Source organism: Triticum aestivum, chromosome 7D, assembly GCF_018294505.1.
Source record: "Triticum aestivum cultivar Chinese Spring chromosome 7D, IWGSC CS RefSeq v2.1, whole genome shotgun sequence".
In the NCBI taxonomy this organism is placed as follows: domain Eukaryota; kingdom Viridiplantae; phylum Streptophyta; class Magnoliopsida; order Poales; family Poaceae; genus Triticum; species Triticum aestivum.
The window spans coordinates 55,076,910-55,099,155 of NC_057814.1; the positions used below are offsets into that span (position 1 = coordinate 55,076,910).

Sequence of the window (22,246 nt, forward strand, 5' to 3'; positions counted from 1 at the left end):
GCAGCAAGCAACACAATAATAAACGAACAAGGCCAAATATCCCACATAACCAAAACCGTTCTATAAATGTTGTGACAACCAATTCCAACTTCTACATGAACGTCACAAATACAGATAGTATACTTCTAAAAAATAGATAAACAGATAGTATACTCGAAGCGCCAGGCCTCAAACACTCTTCGCAATACTACTCGCATGGTGTAATAATCAATTGAAACTATCATCTGGGTGTCTCTATACCTACTTCAGATATCTGGGCCCCAGTCGAGAACATGCTCAGCGGCGGAGGAACGCGAAGCATTAAAGCTGCAGGCGAGGAGCCAATGACCAGACTCTCTGATTGGCCATGCTCGAGCACCAGTTTCTCCCTCCAGGTGCTTCGCAGAGCCTTCAGCTTGTCAGCCACCTGGGTCATGGAAGGTCTCTCTTTCCCCCTGGTGCTCAAGCACATACTCGCCAGCTCGGTAACTTCTCCCAGCAGTGTCTCCGTCCAGGCGCTTACTATGCTAGCATCCAGGATGCCAGCATCAAGGCTCCCATCCTTCATCGCGAGCAGGAAGGACGACGCGAGGTTCTTGGCTTCCATGGGGCCGTCGTGGTAGATGGCTGTTTTCCCCGTGATCAGTTCCAGCAGCACAACGCCAAAGCTGTAAACGTCGCTCTTCTCTGTTAGCTTCCGCTCCTGCAGGTACTCAGGGTCCAGGTAACCCATGGTGCCCTGCACCAATGTCATGAACTGAACCTCATCCTTGGGGAGCATCCTTGACGCCCCAAAGTCGGTCACTTTCGCCATGTAGTTCTCGTCCAAGAGAATGTTCATAGACTTAACATCTCCGTGTACTATAGGGCGGTTCATGGACAGATGCAGATACGCCAGTGCTTCAGCAGATTCTTGAGCGACCCTGAGACGGGTGTCCAGCGAGGGAGGTGGACTTCCGTAGTTACGATGGATAAAATGAAAGAGAGTGCCATTCGGGATGAATTCATAGACCAGCATCGGAACTTCCACCTCTAAGCAGCACCCTAAAAGCCTGACCACATTACGGTGGTTGGTTTGTGAAAGTATAATAATCTCCTGCACAAACTCGTCAGTTTCGGCCACATTCATGATCTTTGAGCGTTTCACGGCTACTTCCTTGTTATCCTTAAGAATTCCCTTGTAGACAGTGCCGTGACCCCCCTTGCCCACTTCTCTGCTCTTGTCAAAATCGTTTGTAGCCTTCTTCAGATCTTCCTGCGTGAATATCTTCAATGTATCGACTTGTTTTGACATAATCTGATGGTACAGTATCTGACCACCATTCTGATCGAAGAATCTTTCCTTCTCTTTTGCCAGCTTCCTTTTCTGATATTCAGCCCGTAGAGCAAACATGCAAACCATGAGGAAGACGACACCGGCGGATGTGCCTGAAATCATGACGGCTACATCAGTTCAACTAGAGACATTGCCCACATTTGGCTAAAAAATAGTTCCACGTATTGTGTCATCTCACCATTGCTTTACTACATGACATCTATACAAACTGTACTCTACTCGGACTTGTATGATTGGCATAAAGAAGTACAAAAAAGCTTTCTGTTTTCTGTGAACAATTGGTGTGCAAAATATTTTGATTGCTTCTAACCCATACCTAAGGCCACCTTCAGAGCTTTGTTTGGGTCAGCTCGAACGCAGGGTATGCTCTTTGGATCATCACTCCTGAATCCTGATGGGCATGAACAGGTGTAGCTCCCAGCGGTATTTCTACAATTACCTTTGCAAGGATACAAAGACTGGTTTGGAGGTTCGCACTCATTGATGTCTGTCATTTCAAGGAAGTGAGGAGAAAGTCAACATGCATATCACATTCCAAGAGCAATAGAGTTGATATAGAGGAGAAATTCCCCGCATAAAGAATGGACATAAAGAAGAAATTATAGGTTGATTTTGCGAGATGCATGTGCATACCTCGGCACCCTCCTTGTAGGTAAGGATTGCCCACATAACCTTGAGAGCAGTTGCAGCGGTACCCAGGGCCATTGGACACATTAATACATTGGCTGTTCATGGCTTGACAGGCATACTGTGACCCCATCTTGGTGGCTTCAGAACAACTTGCATTACCAACAACCCAATCAAGTACCAAAGGAAACCCCTCAGTATATTTGCTTCTGAAATTTGTAGAGCTGACATATGAACGATCAAACTTGAACGAGTCCACCTCAGCGATGAATGAGTAGCTGCATGGGCTAAAAGACTGGATGGTAGCGTTATATATAGGTGGTATTGGTGTAGATGTGGTGTTGAAGGAGCTGATGTTTCCTGGAAAGGGGGACTGGCAGCAACCCATGCCAGCGCACTCTGTGGTATCATCCACGCTACTTGCATCGGTACAAAATGAAAAGCATGAGTTGACAATGGGTAATTCAAGCTGGTTCTTGCCCTTGGTCAGTCCTACAATCATTCCAAGCATACTACACCCGATTGATATCAACTTGTTCTTGGTGTTGGAAACCTTATGAAAAGGATCAAGACTTAAGCCAACCATACTGGTGCTATTGGTGCCGTTGGTGTAGTTGCATTGCGATGCTATATTTGGGTTCTGAACACGAACCTCACCAAAGGTAAGATTGATGTCTAGTACCCTAACTCCGGTTGAGGCCAGATATGCCCTGCTCTCATGGCATGTAACATTAAAGGGTTCTTGGAAGCAGCCCTTTCCAGTGCCGAACGGGTACGGGATGCTGACGTTACCACACTTGTCTGGGCAGCCAGGCCGTGCCATGTTGATGCTCTCAGAAGACCCAGACCCATAAACAGTGGTACTATGCTGCAGGATTAGCGTGACAGCAACAAGTAGTAAGAGCTTCTGACCTGGAGGAAAAGACGGAAACATGTATCATGTACATACCAATCTATCTAGGCCATATGCATGTTACACTAGTTCTTTGTTTTAGCAAAAAGTGTTATATTAGGAAACGATGGAGACATGTATCATGTACATACCAATCTATCATTGATATCGGTCATTTTGTCACCACAAAATAGAAAATGCCAAATACGACATATTAGTAGATGACAAACCAATGCAAACACATTTAGGAAAAATCCCCTAAAACTACCATCACATAGGGAATATATCGGTATTTAGTTAAGAGTTTGATCCCGCTACCACAAACATTTTGATCCAACAATATCCGAATCAGATGAAACAGAGATTAATACTCGTCTTATAAAATAGAACATAAATTCTGTATGTGTCGCTTAGTTATTCTTGGATTTCAAGTCTTTTGCCATCAGACAAGAATTTAGGTTCAAATCTGATTTAGATAAAAAGAAGAGTTTTTTTATAAATTATGCATCTATGTTGCGGAGTATACCAAAAAATAGTCACTACTAAGTGTACATTCCAGACCCCATGTTTCTTTCTGTTCTCATTCTATAAATTGTAGGAAAACACACTACCTCCAATCCAGAATAACATTAAGCAGCGTGTTTCAGTTTGCATATACTATTTGTCATTTCGGGTTTTTATATTCAGTTTCCGATGAAATATCTCTATTGGTTGCTTATTGGTGGTGATGTTTAAAACTCAAGTACACAATCAGTAAGGAAAAGATATATTTTGAAAACAAAAACATTAGCAACATCCTTTGTTGCTCTGTATGTAAAGCTAAAATGGCAAGTTAGGCATGTAAAATGGCAAACATTCTTGCCCACTACGACTGACATATCATTCTTACTGATCTTGGGCGTTCTTCTATCCTGTTGTCCGAGCAACACTTTTCATGTTTTCGTTCTGTTTTATATCTTCAAGCAAAGAATTTTCAATTTTGAGAAATAACCTTCTGTATAACTGAATAACACTCTGATTAATCCCTACTTGTCACCAGAAACAGCATATTTCTACATGCCGCTGCGTCGTGATTGATTCCTCACATGACATTACTCTGGAACCTCCATCTCAGCCCAACCATTATAAGTGCATAAAAAAAATTCCCCTGCTTCGCACGAACTAATGTAAGGTAGTAAAGTAAAAAAAAAAAATCACTCTTAAGCTGCGATGATTTCTACTTCTCCCACTCCTAATATCTCCAATGGCCTGGCGTTTGCAACACATCAGAGACAAGACAAATTCACCAGACCAGGTTCCCCGTACCTTACGGGGGGCTTGTAGCCCTGAGCGCAGAACGGCGAGGCGGCGGAATATGGCCGCGGAGACGAAGCCAGAGTAGGCGGATAGTGCCGGATACTCGGACGCCACGTGGCGGCGACGGCGGCAACTGGAGGTACCAGACCGCCGGCCGTGGGGACTGGACAGAAGCGGAGGAGCACCCAGAGGTGCCGCACTGGTGGTGGTGCGCCATGTGGAGGAGGTCCACCGGCGTCAGACATCTCGCTGGCCACGGCCGTGCTGGGCGGCGGGGCGAGGGTTCAGGCCAGGGGAATGGGAAACGCGGGAGAGAGATGGAGGGGAGACTTGTCTGCGGGGTATATTGGTCATTTCAGGAAAGCTGACATGTATGATATGAAAGCCATTTTAGAATTTCTTAGTCTGAAGTAAAAAACCGTGGCATGGATAGAATATTTGCGATGATGGAAGCAAATTATTACTAAAATTTATCGGGATTAGGATTGCTCACCACGCATGTATACCACGTGGTATTAAAATTTAAAACTTGTCATCGGGTCAAAATGACACCACCGATAGAAATTCAACCCGTGGCATGTTATTTGCGTATACAAGATGGAGAATGTTTTTACAATACTAGCAATCCTATGAGACATACAACGATGGAGAGCTCGTATTGATGCCGAAGTCGTGCCCTCGAGGATATGTAAAAAAAAGTGAACATTGCTACTCCGCATGAGGGCAGGTACGTGGGGTTTTCCGACAAGCTACCATCAAGCTTTATCGTATGATAGTGTGGCGAAATAGGTGAAAGTTTCATGTAAACTTGAAAATTTTGTGCATCCTGAATTCTTGGTTGCTTAAAGCGCCTTCATATGGCAATAACAACCTTTCACCATGCAGCAACAGCTTCCCATAAATAACATCAACACGCGAAGAATATTTTACATGTTCTAAAACCATATACTAAACGGAAACTGCTACTCCGCAAAATAAACTCATGGTAGGTTTACTTATAAAAGAGCAACCAAAAAGCGAAAAAATTACATCCAACTGCAAGGGGGCAACTATCTACAGAAAGAAGCGGGTGGAGTCATGGAGTGTGTTCTTTACAAAAAGAACTGTTGAACATGAACAAGGTGGCTAGCAAGGCCAGAAGGAAATTCTTACCTGCAGGCAGTGACCAACCCATGTATGTGTGTGTGTATGTATGTAGGGTGTAGCGCCCGGGTTTGTTTCACAACCGTGTATTATGCGACTGTCTAGTTGTTGCGAGGGTTATTTGTGCGCGTAATCACATATGAGCTACATATACACACAAGGAAAGATAAACTTGCACTCAAGTCTCCTGGATCATTGGGGTGTGAAATGGAGTACTAATCAAACTGAAGTTGCGTGGCTTGTTGTTTAATTTGGAGAGCGGGAGGAGGTGGCAGCAAGCAAGCAGTCAACTGTTGTTCGATCTCCATCTGATCTCTAATCTCAATTCTCAAACGTCTAGTTTAGTTTATCTCCTTCCCAGAACAAAGACCGCGAGCTATTCCCCGGACACGTATGTTCATATGAAAACTGCACCGGAGTCAAAGTATATATAGTTCAGCACCATCAATGCACTAATTCAAAGTCGTTGCTCATCTCGGAATGGAACATATGCATCAAACATATATAGATTATGGATTGGTTCAACCTCGCTGGATGAAGCTAGAACAAGTACCAGGTGTCTTCACCATGTGGCTAGCTAGGACAAGTGCTGAGTTTCTTCATGACACAACTAGGACAAAAACTAGAAAATGGCGCCTTTGTTTCCCAAATTATTTAGACGGATCCAGCATCTAGGATACATACATGTTCCAAAAATGAAGGTATTTGTTCAATGTAACACATAGAGATCCGAAATAGCAAAAGGGAAAAAAAACTGGTTTCTTCGTACTCCCTCCGTTCTAAATTACTTGTCGAAGGAATTAATGTATCTAGATGTATTTTAATTCTAGATACATCCAACTTTATCCATTTTTGCGACAACTAATTCCGAACGGAGGGAGTACTTGACAACACCATCTATAACATAGGCAACTTGAAAATAATCAATAAAAGCGCTACTCAACACTAAACAATTTCAAAAACTTATAGTGAAACTATTTAGACAACAACACCGTCTAAAACAGTTTAAACAACATCATGTGGTAGTATAGTATCAAGAATAAAACAATTTAGACACCACCACCATCTAAAACAATATAGACAACTTTGAAATAATCAATACAAACAGTACAATCCACATCTTCGAAAAGGTGTGGCTTACAATCATTTTAATTGCCCTTATATTTTAAACTGTCCAAATCACAACATCATGCAGTAATATTAGTACAGTACCAAGACTAGTTCCACCACCAGCAATGCTAAGTTCAGCTGCATGATCTTCACCGGTCTTGGTTTCACCCACGACGAAGCTGCAGCACCAATCCTTCAGGCAACCGTGTTGAGCGCAATGGCATGGCTCCGCATCACACCATCACGCACACTGCATCAACGCTAGTTCCAACAACAGCAATGCTAAGTTCAGCTCATCACCGGTCTTGGTTTCACCCACGACGAAGCTGCAATGCCAATCCTTGAGCTTCAGGCAGTCGTGCCCAGCATGATGGCATTGCTCCGCACATTGCGAACCCACCACATGAACGAAACAAGATAATGAACACCAGCCAGAGACCAAAGACAAATCCTGCAGCCAGCCCAAGATAGAAATACTTCGCCTCGTCTTGATGCTCCTCAATATCACCTCTAGTTACATCAGGCTCCCAGCAGTTCCTCGAAAGAGGAGTCCCACAGAGATAGTTGTTGCCGATATACGACGATGCTGGGTCGATGAGTGACTGCAGCTGGTTCCCTGAGGGTATTCTTCCTGAAAGGTTATTGTATGACAAGTTCAGCTTGCTTAACATCATGATGTCCGAGAGACCGGAAGGGATGTCGCCAGAGAGTTCATTGAAGGACAGGTCGAGAGACTCCAATGACCGTAGCGAACCGACCTTCTCCGGGATCCTGCCGGACAACTGATTATGGGAGATGTTCAGGTTATTCATTCTAACCAGGGAAGTCAATTCATCTGGAATCTCTCCGACCAAACTGTTGCAGGACAAGTCGAGGCCAACTATATAAATAATAGTGCTGGTGTAATCAAGGTCTTGGCCTTTAATTACCACTGCTAAGCTGTCATCATATTTTGGTGAATCATTCGTGTCAGGGTTTGCTGGCCTTTCATAACTCCACACTAAGGGGTTCCAAATTGTTTGGTCCTCCTGTATCATTGCTTTTAAGTTGGCCAACGAATGAGGTATAGATCCTGATATTCGGTTATCTGCAAGGTCCACATACTGTAGGTGTTCAAGCTGGGTGAGCTGACCTGGAATAGAGCCAGAGAATTTATTATGCCGCAACCGGAGGTAGGACAAATTTGGCAATTTGTTTGCTAACCATGCCGGCAACTCTCCGACAAAGTTGTTGTGCGCAAGATCAAGCAGAACCAACTCTGAGCAGCTCTTCAAAAATGAAGGGAATTCACCAGACAAGTTGTTTTCATACAGGACTAGAGCTCTAATGGATCTATTCAGTTTTTTAGTTTCTTCTGAACAGACGGGGAGGTGTCCTGCTAGGAGGTTCTTTGCTAAATCCAGTACCAATAGTGACTGCAGCTGACAAATATATGTTGGAATCGAGCCATTGATACTATTCTCAGAAAGCAACAACTCTTCAATAAACGGAGCTCCAAAGTTTCGTGGCAGTGGCCCTGATAAAGAGTTTCTGGAAATGTCCAGTTCTGCCAATTGCCTTGGCAACAGCGGCAGAGTACCAGTGAGGTTGTTGGAGTTCAGATCAAATATCACTGCTGAAGACATAAACTCAAGAGTCCTTGGCAACCTGCCACTGATTTGGTTAAAAGAGATGTTCAAGTATTGAACATTTGAAACCACACTCCAAAACCAATCCGGGAGGTTATCAACTATGCCTGCATCAGAAATGTCAAGATAAACAACACCCTTCTGCCAATTTAGCCAGAGAGGAAAATGAGGTCCCATTTTGCAGCGTGGGAAATATGCCCGGCGCAATTTAAAGGGGGGGATCCAATTTGAGCTGATCATCAGGTGTAGGGAGTTGTAAGACAAGTCCAATTCCTCCAAGTTGACTAAAGTGTCAAGATGTTCCTCTGATATAGAACCATTAAAATAGTTGCCGTCTAGATACAACTGTTTGAGTTTGCCAAGCATACCAATTTCTGAAGGCACTGATCCTTCAAGCCTATTGGAGGAGAGTTGAAGAGTGCTCAAATCAGTCCACTGATTTATCCACCTTGGAATTTCCCCGGTGACATTTGTGCAAGACATGTCTAATAACTCCATCTTACTCCATGCACAGTGAGGCAACCCCTGTAAAAATTGTGAAATGTCTTGATTGATCAGATTTGACCAGAGTGTTAGCACTCTCAAATAGCACAGGTTTCCCAGTACTTCCGGCTTTATACTAGTGAGATGATTGCCTCCAAGATGAAGTACCTCAAGCGAAGTCATATTTCCCATGGCATCTGGAAATGCTTCAGCGATTTCATTATTCGTAAGGTCAAGATGCATGATGGTGCCAACATCCCAGAACCAGTAGGTTGGATTGATGGTATGAAACCCAGTATCACTTAGATCAAGAATCTGAAGTGATGTGAGGTTAGAATGCACAGTAGGTGTCTGTGGAAAAACAAGTCCACAACGACGGAGACGAAGGACTCTTAGATTGTATAGCGTGTTAACCACTTGAACCCAATTGCCAATGGCACTAAGATTCACACTAGTCAAGTCGAGAAACCTTAGCAAAGCGAGACGCAGCAACCATGAGATATCCTCGATGTGCAACATCATGCCATAAGAATTATGATTCCAGTTGTTGTTGAGGTCAAGATATAGCAGTCTGGACAAGTTACCAAGTTGAGGAGGCACTTTACCATGAAAATCCATGGAAGAGAGGTTGAGATATCTCAAGCTTTGGAGGGAGCCCAAGAATCCGGGTATGGGCACATCCACTCCACTGAGATAGTTCCCACTCAGATCTAGATACTCCAAATGATGCAAAGCAACTAAGGAAGAACTTATGTTCCCACGCATTCCATGAGGATTTTCACTGTACCAGCTACGATAGATATCGTCCAAGAAGAGACCGTTGCGGACGTCGAGCTTGACGACATGGCCTGTCCTGTTGCTGCACCTGACACCGCTCCACTGGCAGCAATCTCGGCCATTCCAAGAGGAAAAGAGGTTCTGTGGATCGCTTCTGATGCCAGCTCTGAAAGACAGCAGTGCGTCCCCCTCCTTTGTGATGCACCCGCCGTTGTTGGTTTGTTGCCCATAGACAGGAGAGGTAGTCGTGGTGGCTAGAATGAGCACAAGGCAAAGGGCTGCAGCTGCATCCATGGAGGATACCGGAGCTGCGAAACTCGCCATTATTTTTGTTTTACTACTAAGCCAACTTTGGTGCTCTGAGGACGTATGGCAATATGAAGCTCTGGCCCTGATATAGTTAGTCTGTTATCAGAAGAAAATTGGCCGCAAGCTGACAAAGGAGTCAAAGAAGGCACCTATCAGAGAGAAAAACGTGCCACTGTAACGATGGCAACAGCAAACAGGTTGCTTGTGTTGACTTGCAGCTAGACTGTGTTGAATGAAGGCTCCACGAGGCAACGACCGAAGACTAGTGCGACAGATTACCAATAAAAAAACACTTGATTCTAGTAACAGGCCAGCACTTCTCTGCTGGAATAGCTAAATGCTAATAAGTGACAATTCTATACTCCCTCCGTTCCATCATATAGTGAATATAGAATTTTTGAAAAGTCAAACCTTAATTTCGATCAAGTTTGTGGAGAAAAACATTTACATCTAGAGTGACAAACATATATCACTAGATTCATCATAAGACATAGTTTCATATTTTATATATTTGGTATTGTAGATAGAAAGAGTTCTCTCTATAAACTTGGTCAAAGTTGGCAAAGTCTGAACAGAAACTTGGTCAAAATTTGAACGGAGGGAGTACTACTTTCCGATAACTCGGCATTATTTTTGTTTTACCAAGTCAACTTTGGTACTCCCTTCGTCCGGAAATACTTGTCCTAGAAATGGATACAATGGATGTATCTATAACTAAAATAAGTCTAGATACAACCATTTCGAGGACAAGTATTTGCGGACGGAGGGAGTACTGTATAACAATATAAAGCTCTCGCCCTGATATAATCTGTTATCAGAAGAGAATTGGGCGCAAGCTGACAAACAAGTCAAAGAAGGCACCTATCAGATAGAGAAAAATGTGTCGCTGTCTGAAGTCATGACGGCAACAACCCACAGGTTACTTGTGTTGATTTGCAGCTAAACTGTGCTGAATGAAGGCCCTACGAGGCTATGACCGAAGACTTGTGTAACAGATTAGCAATCAATAAACACTTGATTCTAGTAGCAGGCCGGCACTTCACTGCTGGAATAGTTCTACTTATTTCTTTTCATGAACTGTGATGGGATAACTATATATAGACTGGAATAGTTAATTGCTAATAAGTGGCGGTTCTATATAGATATGCGCAACAGTACAGAACATGACATCAGATGAATCAAAATTTACTGAACTCCATCAATCGAATTCAGTATGAAATTCTATATGATAGTAATGAACAGAAACTGTAAGCAGGAGGAAGTGGAGCAATGTCACCTGAGATTGATCCTTGTAACAAACTGTGAAATTTTAATTTCAAACTGTGGTGGCAGCACAAATCACCTTATTACCTGTCGGAGTTAGAGTAAAGTTATTTATTGTTCGCCTGACTTGAGAGGCAAATATCTTAGTAAAGAATATGAGCACAGCAGGACCTACTTTCAATAATCTAACAGAGATAAGAGTTCACAGAAACAACAGAACAGACAGCAGGTTCACTGAAGCATTAACTGTAAGTGATCGGATACTGCTCCGTAAACTAATCTGATGACTGCAGATACATTTTACTCTCAAAATTATTACAAATCATTACAATGCAACTGCCAAAAGGCATGAATAAAAAGCAGCAAGCAACACAAAAAATGATGAAGGTCAAATATTACGTAACCAAAATAACCAAAACTAGGACATAAATGTTCTAATAACCAATTCCAACTTCTTCTACTTAATATTTGGTACCGCAAATACATGACAAATACTGGTAGTACACTGGAAGCTCCAGGCCTCTAACACGTACACACACACACACACTCTTCTTTGCAATACTACTCGCGTAGTGTAATAAATAATAACTGAAACTATCACCTGGGTGTCTCTATACCTATTCCAGACATGTGGGGCCCTGTTGAGAACGTGCTCGATGATGGAGGATCAAGAAGCACCGAAGCTGCAGGTGAGGAGCACTTGACCAGACACTCTGCTTTGCCATGGTCAAGCACCAGTTTCTCCCTCCAGGCGCTTCGCAGAGCCTTTAGCTTGTCAGCCACCTGGGTCATGGAAGGTCTCTCTTCCCCCCTGGTGCTCAAGCACATCCTCGCCAGCTCGGCGATTTCTCCCAGCAGCATCTCCATCCCGACACCAACTATGCTCACATCCAGGATGCCTTCAAGGCTACCATCCTTCATTGCGAGCAGGAAGGACGATGCAAGGCTCTTGCCTTCCTTGGGGCCATCGTGGTAGATCGCCTTCTTGCCCGTGATCAGCTCCAGCAGAACAACGCCAAAGCTGTAAACATCGCTCTTCTCCGTGAGTTGCCTCTCCTGCAGGTACTCAGGGTCCAGGTAACCCATGGTGCCCTGCACCAATGTCATGAACTGGACCTCATCCTTGGGGAGCATCCTTGACGCCCCAAAGTCGGTCACTTTCGCCATGTAGTTGTCATCCAGGAGAATGTTCATCGACTTGACATCTCCGTGTACTATGGGGCGGTTCATGGACAGATGCAGATATGATAGTGCTTCAGCGGATTCTTGAGCGACCCTGAGACGGGTGTCCAGAGAGGGAGGTGGACTCCCATAGTTCTGATGGATGAACTGAAAGAGAGTGCCTTTCGGGATGAATTCATAGACCAGTATGGGGACTTCCACCTCTAAGCAGCACCCTAGAAGCCTGACCACATTCCGGTGGTTGGTCTGTGAAAGTATAATAATCTCCTGCACAAATTCGTCAGTTTCGGCCATGTTCATGATCTTTGAGCGTTTCACGGCTACTTCCCTGTTATCCTTAAGAATGCCCTTGTAGACAGTGCCATGACCCCCCCTTGCCCACTTCTCTGCTCTCGTCAAAATCATTTGTAGCCTTCTTGAGATCCTCCTGCGTGAATATCTTCAACGTATCGACTTGTTTTGACATAATTTGATGGTACAATATCTGACCACCATTCTGATGGAAGAATCTTTCCTTCTCTTTTGCCAGCTTCTTTTTCTGATACTCGGCCCGTAGAGCGAAGATACAAACCATGAGGAAGATGATGCTAGCAGATATGCCTGAAAATAATGATGGATAATTACCATTAGTTCAACTAGTGGAATTGCCCACAATTGGGTAAAACAATTGCAACATGTTGTCCCATACACCCCATTTGCTTCGCTAGATGGCATGCATACAGATTGTATTGGACTTGTATGACCGTGTAAAAAGTGCAAAAATGCTTTCTGTTTACATTGAAGTAGAACGTGCGCAACTAGTGTGCAAAATAATTTGATTGCTAATAATCCTTTACCTAATATTATCTTCAGAGTTTTGTTTGGGTCAGCTCGAACACAGGGTATGCTCTTTGGATCATCACTTCTGAATCCTGATGGGCACAAACAGTTGTAGCTCCCCTCGGTGTTCATGCAATTACCTTTGCAAGGATACAATGACTGGTTTGGAGGTACACACTCATTGATGTCTGTCATTTCAATGAAGTGAGGAGAATGTCGTGATGAATCAACAGAATATTGCATTCCATAAACAATAAAGCTGAAATAAAGGAGAGTACAGGTTGATTCTGTGACATATATATACGTACCTTGGCACCCTCCTTGTAGGTAGGGATTGCCCTCATAGCCTTGAGAGCAGTTGCAGCGGTAACCAGGGCCATTGGACACATCAATACATTCACTATTCATGGCTTGACAGGCATACTGTGATCCCATCTTGGTGGCTTCTGAACAGCTTCCATTACCAACAACCCAATCAAGTACCAAAGGAACCCCATCTGTATGCGTACTTGCGAAACTTGTAGAGTTAACATAGGAACGATCAAACTTGAACGAGTCCTTCTCAGAAACGAATGAGTAGCTGCAGGGACTGAAAGACTGGATGGTAGTGTTGTAAAGATCAGGTACTGGTAAGGATACGGTGATGAATGCGCTGACGTTTCCTGAAACAGGGGCCTGGCAGCAACCCAAGCCAGAGCACTCTGTGACATCATCGACACTACTTGCATCAATGCAGAATGAAAAACATGTGTTGGCGGTAGGGTACTCAAGCTGCTTCTTGCTCTTGGTGCGTCCCATAACCATTGCAAGCGTAGCACAGCCAATTGATGTCATCTTGTTCTTGGTGTCAGAAACCTTATGAAAAGAATCCAGTGTTAAGGGATTCAAACCACTGCTGCTATTTTTGCCGTTCGTGTAGTTGCATTGCCAATCTATGTGTGGGTTCTGAACACGAACTTCCCCAAGGGTAAGACTGATCTCCAGTAACCTAACTTCGGTTGAGGCCAGATATGCCCCAGTTTCATTGCATGTGACGTTAAAGGGTTCTCGGAAGCAGCCTTTTCCAGTGCCGAATGGGTACGGAATGCTCATGTTGCCACACTTGTCTTGGCAGCCAGGCAGTGCCATGCTGATGCTCCCGGAGGTCCCAGACCCATAAGCAATAGTACTATGCTGTACGACAAGAAGGGTGGCCACGACAAGTAATAAGAGCTTCTGACCTGTAGGCAACAACCAAGACATGTATCATGTACATATCTATCTATATTGAATGAATGCATGTTATAGTAACTGATATGGGTCCTTTATTCCCCCACTATAAAAAATGCCTAATACAGTATACTAGTAGATAGCAAATACTGCTTTCTTTCAAAATGTGTCAACACCATTCCTTCAATCCAAACACTGTTTAGAGGAAATCCCTTAAAACTTTAATCATGTGGAATGAATCGGTAGTTAGTTAAGAGTTTGATCCAACTCCTAAAAGCATTTCGACCCAACAATCTAAGAACTGGATGAAGAAATAAATGTATTTCCAGTCTTTGAGAGTAAACATGGATTCTGAATGTCTCTCTAAGTTATTCTCAAGTCTTTTTTCACCATATAAGAATTGAAGATCAAATTTGATTTAGGTATGAAGAAACAAAACCATGTCAAATTATACATCTACGTTGGGGTAGAACAAAAGGAAGTCGCGATTCAGTATTTACTCCAGGCTCCATGATTCTTTATGTTATCATCCAAGAGATAGTTAGGAAAGTATAACCTCTAATCCAAAACAAGATTTACTAGCTTGTCTCCTCTGGGGTTCTTCTATGCAGCTCAAGCACAGACGACGGCACACAGTTTTTTAGTGATTTATTTATACTGGATGCATTTTTTTCTGTTGTCCGAGCACCACCTTTCATGCTTTTGTTCCGTTTTACTTACATCTTGAAGTAGAGAATTTTGTAAAAAAGTAACCTCCTGCATAACTGAATAACACTCCAATCCCTATTGCCACCGAACGCGGCCTTATTACTTCCATGCCACTACTTCGTGAAACTGATTCCATACATGCCAGCATCTTCATCCCAACAATTAAGTGCGCAAAAAATCATTCTTGCCACTGATTTCACATGTAAAGTAGTGAACTAAAAATCGTTCTTGCCACCAATTAAGTGCGCAAATAATCATCAAACTCTACGCTGCAGATTGCTTTTTAATCAATTTATTTATTTTGTTCCAGCAATACAGTATATGCACATAATGTATTTATCTATACTGTTGTTTCCTTGCCATCTGCTCCAGGAAAGAGTACCAGAAGATTTCGAACAGAATGAGATATACCGTTCAGAAAGTCTTCTTCGCCGGCACCACATAGACGAGACAGGCAACAGGTTACGTCGTACGGCTAGGGTTCCCCATACCTTATAGGGCCAGATAGCCCCGAGCAAAGCACGGCGCGGGGGGCGAATACGCCCGCGGTGGAGGACGGCGGGCGCGGGTGCCGGGCAGTCGAATCCCACGTGCCGGCGGTGCCGGCTCGAGGAACCAGGACCGCCGACCGCGAGAACTCGCCGACGGCGGACGAGGACCAAAAGGTGTCGCGCCGATGGTGGTGCGGAACGGGGGACGGGCATTTCCATCTGCATCAGGCATCTCGGCGGCCATGGCGTGCCGGGAGGCGGGGATTTGCTCCGGCAGGAGGCAGGTCGGGGATTGGAATGCGGGAGAGAGATGGTGTGCGGGGTGCGGGTGAGTAATGCTATAGTTTTTTTTTTGGAGAAACGAGTAATGCTAGAGTTATACCTGCCTATGGGCCCCCGGCCCGAAAATCCCGGGCCAGGCTGAGCCTGAGCGTGCCATCAGGCCGGGCTTGGGCCTGAAAATTGAGCCCGGTGGGCAGATCGGGCCGGGCTCGGGCTGGCGGACAACAATATTTTGGCCGTAGTCGGGCCGGGAACGCACTCGTGTCTGTTAAAGTCCGTCGTTTGTTGCCCGTGAGTCTAGTATTATCATACATGACTTTGGTAAGATATCATTATTGTGTGTGCTCTCAGGAGTTGTGAGGTTTCAACTCCCGTTCTCCAATGAGCGCTGTATTTTGATGGAAAAAATTTACAAGTTAAAAAAACATTCTTTTATAATTTTTTAGAAGAAAAACATTTTTTATGTGAGAACATATAGGTAACCCTTACATCTGCAGTGATTTGTAGTCTGCACAAGGACAAGACAAAAGCCTGCTGGGAAAAAATCATGTGCTACTGGCTCTTAGGTGCTACTGTGATACGGGCATCCAGGAGCCGTTGGATCGCAGATCCGACGGCATCTAAGAAGCTATCGTATCTGCGCGTAATTTTTAGACTCTAGGATGACGTTTTTGTAAAATGTTCAAGAGCTCATGGGAACAGCACAAAGTAGGTCCATTTTGATTTACGTATTAATCATTTTTGCATATGCTAGGTACGAAGACATATATTAACAAATATTTTTTGTATACACTACATACTAAGACATATATTAAAATAAATCGGTCCCATAATATAAGACGTTTTTGAAGGTATAAACTAATGTACTTTTTTGCGGGATATAAATTAATGTAATATTTGATAAAAAGAAAATAAAAGTCTCCCTAGAGCCGATCCTCCAAAATTCGTTTTCGCTTGCCTCAAGTCTTTATGTTAGTATGAAAGAAAAATCGATACATAGAAAGAACATGATCTTTTATTAAAACTTGTAACCAAAAGAAAAAAATTGCGGACAAAAGAATTTAATTATCAGCTTTTGAGTATAAAGATGCGTGTGCAACCAGAACAAAAGGATTATTTCCCTTGTGGATATAACAAATCGAGGATTATAACTAACAAAAACGAAAAGGCCATGTTGATGCTTAGGTTCGAAGTTGCCCACCGGACCAACACCGGAACCACCAGGCAAGAGACGTCTTCTACCCCAAACCTGTATGCATTCTGAAAGAGTTCTGAGTAGCAACTTTCGATTGGACTGAGTATGTATATATGTTCCATTGAAACTACAAAAATATGGGTATGAGCTGCTCAAAGAGCTTCCATATGTACGGCAATGGCAGCCTTTCACTCATGACATCAAAGTTGGGAAAACAAATTTACTCTACATGTTTAACATAATGGAAAAACTTCTAGAAAGTGAGAGTAAATACTAGGGATGCGTACGCATTGCCTTACAAAAAACTATGCAAGTGTTCGTAAGCTAGGAGTGCTGGTAAGAAGTCCGTACCTGTATGCAGTGGATCCATGGGAGGCGACGGCGCGTGTGATCGATGAGCTTGGGGATGGATTTGTGTACGTATTAGCCAGCATATATATATATACATAGCAGCAAAGATAAACTCGTAGAGTCAAGTCTCCTCCGATGTATATTTTTCCATGGGTGTGAACTGGAGTACTAATCAGAATGCAGGTGTGTGGCTGTTACTTGAAGCAAGTCGTCTCTAGCCTTGCTTGGATCTCTGTCTGTCTGTCTGTCCGATCTCTAGATCAGTCAGTCTATCGGCCTCTCAGACCAAACATCGCGCGCCTCACTGCTCATCATATTTTTCAGACGGAAATTTGGCGCCGCGTTAACTAATCAGCGGGTGCATGCAACGTGTGGCTGGGCGAAGAGGCTGTAGAAATCAGCCCTCTCTAACGACGATGATGCACTGCCGCGTAGAAATTTACTCCTCGCAAGAGAAGAAGACAGGTGGGCGACGGATGTACAGACGCCATCCATCCATTCAGGCACATCGACCGTTCAGATGCCCATCTTTTTAGTGCGAGAATTAGGGCATGCAGAATGGTTCCTATATTAGCAGGATAAAATGCCCAGATGGAGGAGAGAGATAGCGTAAAAAAGGCGTGCGTTCTCTTAATTACGAGATGATCTTTTAGTAGCACAATACAGTATTTCTCAGCACATATTTAAGGATATGTGGTAACTCGTTGTACACAAATTTTCATTGTGATCTTTAGATTATGCGTCGGGCTTTTGAAAATAGACGCGTACGCGTGCTTGTGTACGTACATGTGTTTATTCCGCGAAAGTACGTACCAATGCATGCATACGTCACGGGCCGGAACGAAACATGTTTCGCTTTTCAAAAAGTTGCATCACCAGAAAAGACCTTTCGTTTTTTTTTTCAAAACGGAGGCAAAAGATTTGCCTCATCCATTAATTAAGAAGAAGTTTAGAGTTGCTTTTACAACAGAAAAGCAAGATAAGATACATAGATTCTACTCTCGCGGCATGATGTTTCCCAAGTGCTTCGCGCCGGCGGCGATCCAAAGCCTAGCCTCATTCTTGATGTTACCAAAAATGATGGATGGCAGCGTCGATTTTTGTTGGAACACCCTAGCATTTCGCTCGCATCAAATATTCCAACAAGACAACATGGTAAGGGTTGCCATTGCCTTCCGATTTGCCACGTTCTTCTCGGACATGTTGATCCACCAATCCTTGATGGAGCGCTCGTCATTCCAGCGATAAGTGTCCATGCCGTCTAGCCCAAGCCAATCCTTGATCATGCCCCAAAGCCTCCTAGTGAAACGACACTTGAAGAAGAGATGATCCACCGTTTCATTAGTCTGCTTGCAAAGAGGACATAAACCGCAATTTGGCCAAGCTCGCTTCTGGAGCCTATCCGCCGTCCAAAGTTGGTTTTGAGTTGCAAGCCATGCAAAAAATTTGACTTTTGGGGGCGCCCAGACCTTCCAGATCGTCTGGCCCATGGGTGATCGCGTGGCGCCAAGGAATTGAGCCTTATATGCCGAGGTCGCGGAGTACTGACCACTTGTCGTATGCTTCCATATGATGTCATCTTCGATTCCGTCCAGAAGGTGAATAGACCGAGAGCGAGCCCAGAGAGTCACAATTTGTGTAATGTGCTCCATTCTCCAGTCCATGGGCAGCCTAATTTTTTCAAGCCAAGCACCTTCCACTTTTTTCTCGAGGAGATATCAAAATGAGTGGTGCCAAGTCCAAGGGCGCCACCCCATTGATCCAAGGTGAATCCCAGAAAGGTGCACGGGCCCCATTGCCAATGATGATGTGCGAAGATGCGTAGAAGAGAGCTCGGTCCATCTTGTCGCAAGGGTTGTCAAGGCCAACCCACATCTTAGATGGATCCTTCCATTCAAACCATAGCCATCTAAGTCTTAGCGCCCGCGCAAACTTGGTGAGGTCGATGACGCCAAGACCCCCAAGGTCGGTTGGGCGGCAAACGTTGCGCCAACTCACTTTACACTTGGCCCCGGTGGCCTTGTCCGTGCCCGCCCAAAGGAAAGCCCTCTGGATATTGTTATACTTATGAAGTGTGCTGGCAGGAGGGTTGAGGGAGATGATGTGGTAGGTCAGCTGCGAAGTGAGGACTGACTTGACAAGAGCACATCGCCCCATGGTCGTGATGTTTTGCCCATCCCACGGCACAAGCCGTGCCGCCGCCTTATCTTCAAGGAACTGGAAATCCCCTTTTCGAAGCTGCCAAACCGAGAGTGGTAGACCCAAGTATTTGATGGGGAAGTCAACCTTGGTGGCCGGCAGGCTAGCAAGAATCGCATCTAGATCAATAGCCTCACAACGAATTGGGACAACCGAGCTCTTCTGAAAGTTGGTGCATAGGCCCGACAAGTTGCCAAAGCAGGTGAGCACCTTTGAGAGGTTCTCAATATCTTCCTTGATAGGGGCCATGAAAACCGCCGCATCATCGGCGTAGAGGGAAGTGCGGAATATTGCCCTCCGTCCTCGAATCTTATGGAAGAGACCATGGGTGGTTGCAAGGTTGAGGATTTTCTGCAGCGGGTCAATCCCGATGACGAATAGCAACGGTGAGATAGGGTCCCCCTGTCGAAGGCCACATGCATGCAAGACCGGAGGACCGGCCACTCCGTTGAGCAATGTCCTTGAGGAGGACGTATGGAGCAGGGCGGTGATCCAGTTGCGAAACTTGGGTGGGAACCCTCTTCTCTGCAGAAGGTCAATGATGTACTCCCATCGGACCGAGTCAAATGCCTTCCGGATGTCGAGCTTGAAGAGGAGTGAAGGCGTTTTACTTTTGTGCAACTTGCGAGCAAGACCCCTCACATACATGAAGTTGTCGTGAATACTTCTCCTTTTGATGAAAGCACTTCGCGCATTGGAGATGAGCGAGTGCATGTGAGGGGCAAGGCGGTTGGCAAGCACCTTAGCTATGATCTTAGGAACGGCGTGGATGAGGCTTATAGGTCTATAGTCAGAGATCCCTTCTGCTCCCTCCTTCTTGGGGAGAAGCACCACGTTCGCCGAGTTAAGCCACTTGAGGTTGGCCGTGTGGAGGGTGTTGAAACAGTGGATGACATTCATCAAGTCCACTTTGATGATGGGCCAACAATGCTTGAAGAAGATGCCAGTGAAGCCGTCCGGCCCCGGTGCCTTACCACATGGCATCTGATCAATCGCCGCTTTAACTTCCTCTTCGGTGATGGTGGAGTCAAGCTCGCCCAACTCGTGGTCCTGGTCCTCGAGGCCCAGCTCATCCCAATTGAAGTCCATGGACCTCCTGGTCCCTTTTCCCAGAACATTGGAAAAGTGCTCATAGATCAAGTTCTCTTTTTGTTGATGGTCCGTAACCCAACCATTGTTGTGTTGTATCCTGTGAATGTGATTCTTCCTACGCCTCGCGTTTACCCTCCGGTGGAAGAATTTGGTGTTTGCGTCACCCTCTCTCAGATTGGAAATTCTCGCACATTGCTTCTTTCTTGCTCTCTCTAATACCGCCAAGCTCACAACCCTCCGTTTGAGCTTGGCCCGCAGATCTTGCTCAGGGATGGATAGCGCACGCCCCTCTTGAGCGGTGTCCAGCCGAAGGATCACGAGCAGAGCGGCATGGAGGTGCACTTTAGACTTGGAGAATAATTTCCTACTCCATTCGGTGAGTCTTAGCCCTGTCTTCTTGAGCTTGTGAAAAAGCCTCTGATAAGGCTCTAAATGATGGCAATCTTCATTCCAAGTGTTAAGCACCACCTCATTAAATCCCGGCATGGACGTCCAAAAATTCTCAAATTTGAAGGTTCGAGGCCTACGGGGCCCACTATCATCCGCAAGAAGAAGGGGACAGTGATCGGACAGCGACGAGGAGAGGGCATGCAACACGTGAGTGCTGAAGGAAGTGTCCCAGTCAACGTTGCAAAAAAATGCATCTAACTTGCACAGAGTCGGCTTGTCTCTTTCATTGCTCCAAGTGAACTTGCGGTTCTGAAGATGTATTTCGTTGAGCTCACAAGCATGAAGGGCGTTGTGAAAACGGTTGATGCGTGAGCGATTGATATTTCTCTTATTTTTGTCCCTAGCGCGATAGATTTGATTGAAATCGCCCAACGCGAGCCATTTGGTCCTGGGCGCTGGCTTTTGGGCGAGCAGTTCCGCAAAGAATGCGTCTTTGCAAGAAGGTTCAGTTGGGCCATACACCATAGTGATCTTGAACATATTCCCAGTTGCACGTATGAGAACCATGGCCGAGAGACAGTAGACAGTGCTGACCACGTCGGAAATCTGGACAGCATTGTCGTCCCATAACATCAGTATGCCACCCCTAGTGCCAGTAGCTGGCCGATGAGCAAAGCTGCGCAGCCTATTACCACCCAGGTAAGAGGCAATGAATTGGTCCATATGATCAAGTTTGGTCTCCTGTAGGCAGGCAACATGACAGGTTGTTGCTGCAATGGTTTCATGGACGGTGGAACGCCGATTGACACAGTTTAGGCCCCTTACATTCCAGCAAAGAAAGTTGATGTTTTCTCCTAACATATGGAAACTAGCACAGACCCTAACACAGCCACAGCCCGGCTAAAAGCATCGCCCACAAGACAATCTGGGCTTCTCTGCCACGCATTCCACACAGGAAGCATAGACAAACACCAAAATAGCATCAGGTGGTCTCTACACTCGACCCACCTCACTGTCATGGCATCCAAGCATGCATCCATGAACAACCCCTTACAGTACGTAGACTGAACCACATAATATTGTTCTATCATAAGGAACTATGGAACCCAATGGCAGACAACAGAGACCTAGGCAGACGGCGCCGTTGCCGTGGCCTCATGGTCAATCGCAGCCTCACCCCCGTGGTTGATTAGGGCCTCCTCCACCTCTCCAGCAACAACATCATCAACTTTGAACAAGCCTCGCAAGGCTGCCATGACCGCCTCTGGGAGTTGCTCCTTGAACTGGTCTTCGAATGCCTTCAGCGTCTTGTCTGTGATATCTTCCCCGTCTTGTACAATGCCAATCGAGCGGCAGAGCAGCCCCTGCGCTTCCTTGGCCATGGCAGTGGCAAAGCCAGCGCCGCGAGCCATGATCCGCGCACTGTTGCGCCTCAGCGAGAACCCACCATTGGTGGTGATGTGCATGCCAGCCAGGGTCTTGCGC

The 22,246-nt window shown here is 45.1% G+C and overlaps 2 protein-coding genes and 1 pseudogene across 3 annotated transcripts; all 3 read right to left on the bottom strand.

The window, feature by feature from the left end:
• LOC123170178 (wall-associated receptor kinase 3) lies at positions 1–6,212 on the bottom strand. Of its 2 annotated transcripts, XM_044588009.1 has the most exons (4): positions 4,140–6,212; positions 1,949–2,854; positions 1,632–1,802; positions 1–1,407 (listed from the first exon to the last, which is right to left on the bottom strand). In XM_044588009.1, the coding sequence occupies exons 2-4, from the start codon at positions 2,763–2,765 to the stop codon at positions 221–223; spliced, it is 2,175 nt and encodes a 724-aa protein (XP_044443944.1). In that variant the 5' UTR covers positions 2,766–2,854; positions 4,140–6,212; the 3' UTR covers positions 1–220. The 2 variants fall into 2 exon arrangements, with proteins under 2 accessions (XP_044443944.1, XP_044443943.1); XM_044588008.1 differs by lacking the exon at positions 4,140–6,212 and having other exon boundaries at positions 1,949–4,128.
• Positions 6,213–6,340: 128 nt separating this feature from the next.
• LOC123170177 (receptor-like protein EIX1) lies at positions 6,341–10,876 on the bottom strand. The gene is made up of 2 exons (XM_044588007.1): positions 8,663–10,876; positions 6,341–8,536 (listed from the first exon to the last, which is right to left on the bottom strand). The coding sequence occupies exons 1-2, from the start codon at positions 9,593–9,595 to the stop codon at positions 6,695–6,697; spliced, it is 2,775 nt and encodes a 924-aa protein (XP_044443942.1). The 5' UTR covers positions 9,596–10,876; the 3' UTR covers positions 6,341–6,694.
• Positions 10,877–11,085: 209 nt separating this feature from the next.
• On the bottom strand, positions 11,086–15,586 carry LOC123170180 (wall-associated receptor kinase 2-like; annotated as a pseudogene).
• Positions 15,587–22,246: the final 6,660 nt, after the last annotated feature.

What these genes read in the sequence shown, in the direction of transcription:
- LOC123170178 (XM_044588008.1), bottom strand. Translation starts at nt 2,876, where the DNA reads ATGTTTCCGTCTTTTCCTCCAGGTCAGAAGCTCTTACTACTTGTTGCT. An exon ending in CCTACAAGGAGGGTGCCGAG is followed by an intron (nt 1,803 to 1,948) that starts GTATGCACATGC and finishes TTGAAATGACAG; the next exon opens with ACATCAATGAGTGCGAACCT. An exon ending in AGCTCTGAAGGTGGCCTTAG is followed by an intron (nt 1,408 to 1,631) that starts GTATGGGTTAGA and finishes TCATGATTTCAG; the next exon opens with GCACATCCGCCGGTGTCGTC.
- LOC123170177 (XM_044588007.1), bottom strand. Translation starts at nt 9,595, where the DNA reads ATGGCGAGTTTCGCAGCTCCGGTATCCTCCATGGATGCAGCTGCAGCC. An exon ending in GAAATATGACTTCGCTTGAG is followed by an intron (nt 8,537 to 8,662) that starts GTACTTCATCTT and finishes CAATTTTTACAG; the next exon opens with GGGTTGCCTCACTGTGCATG.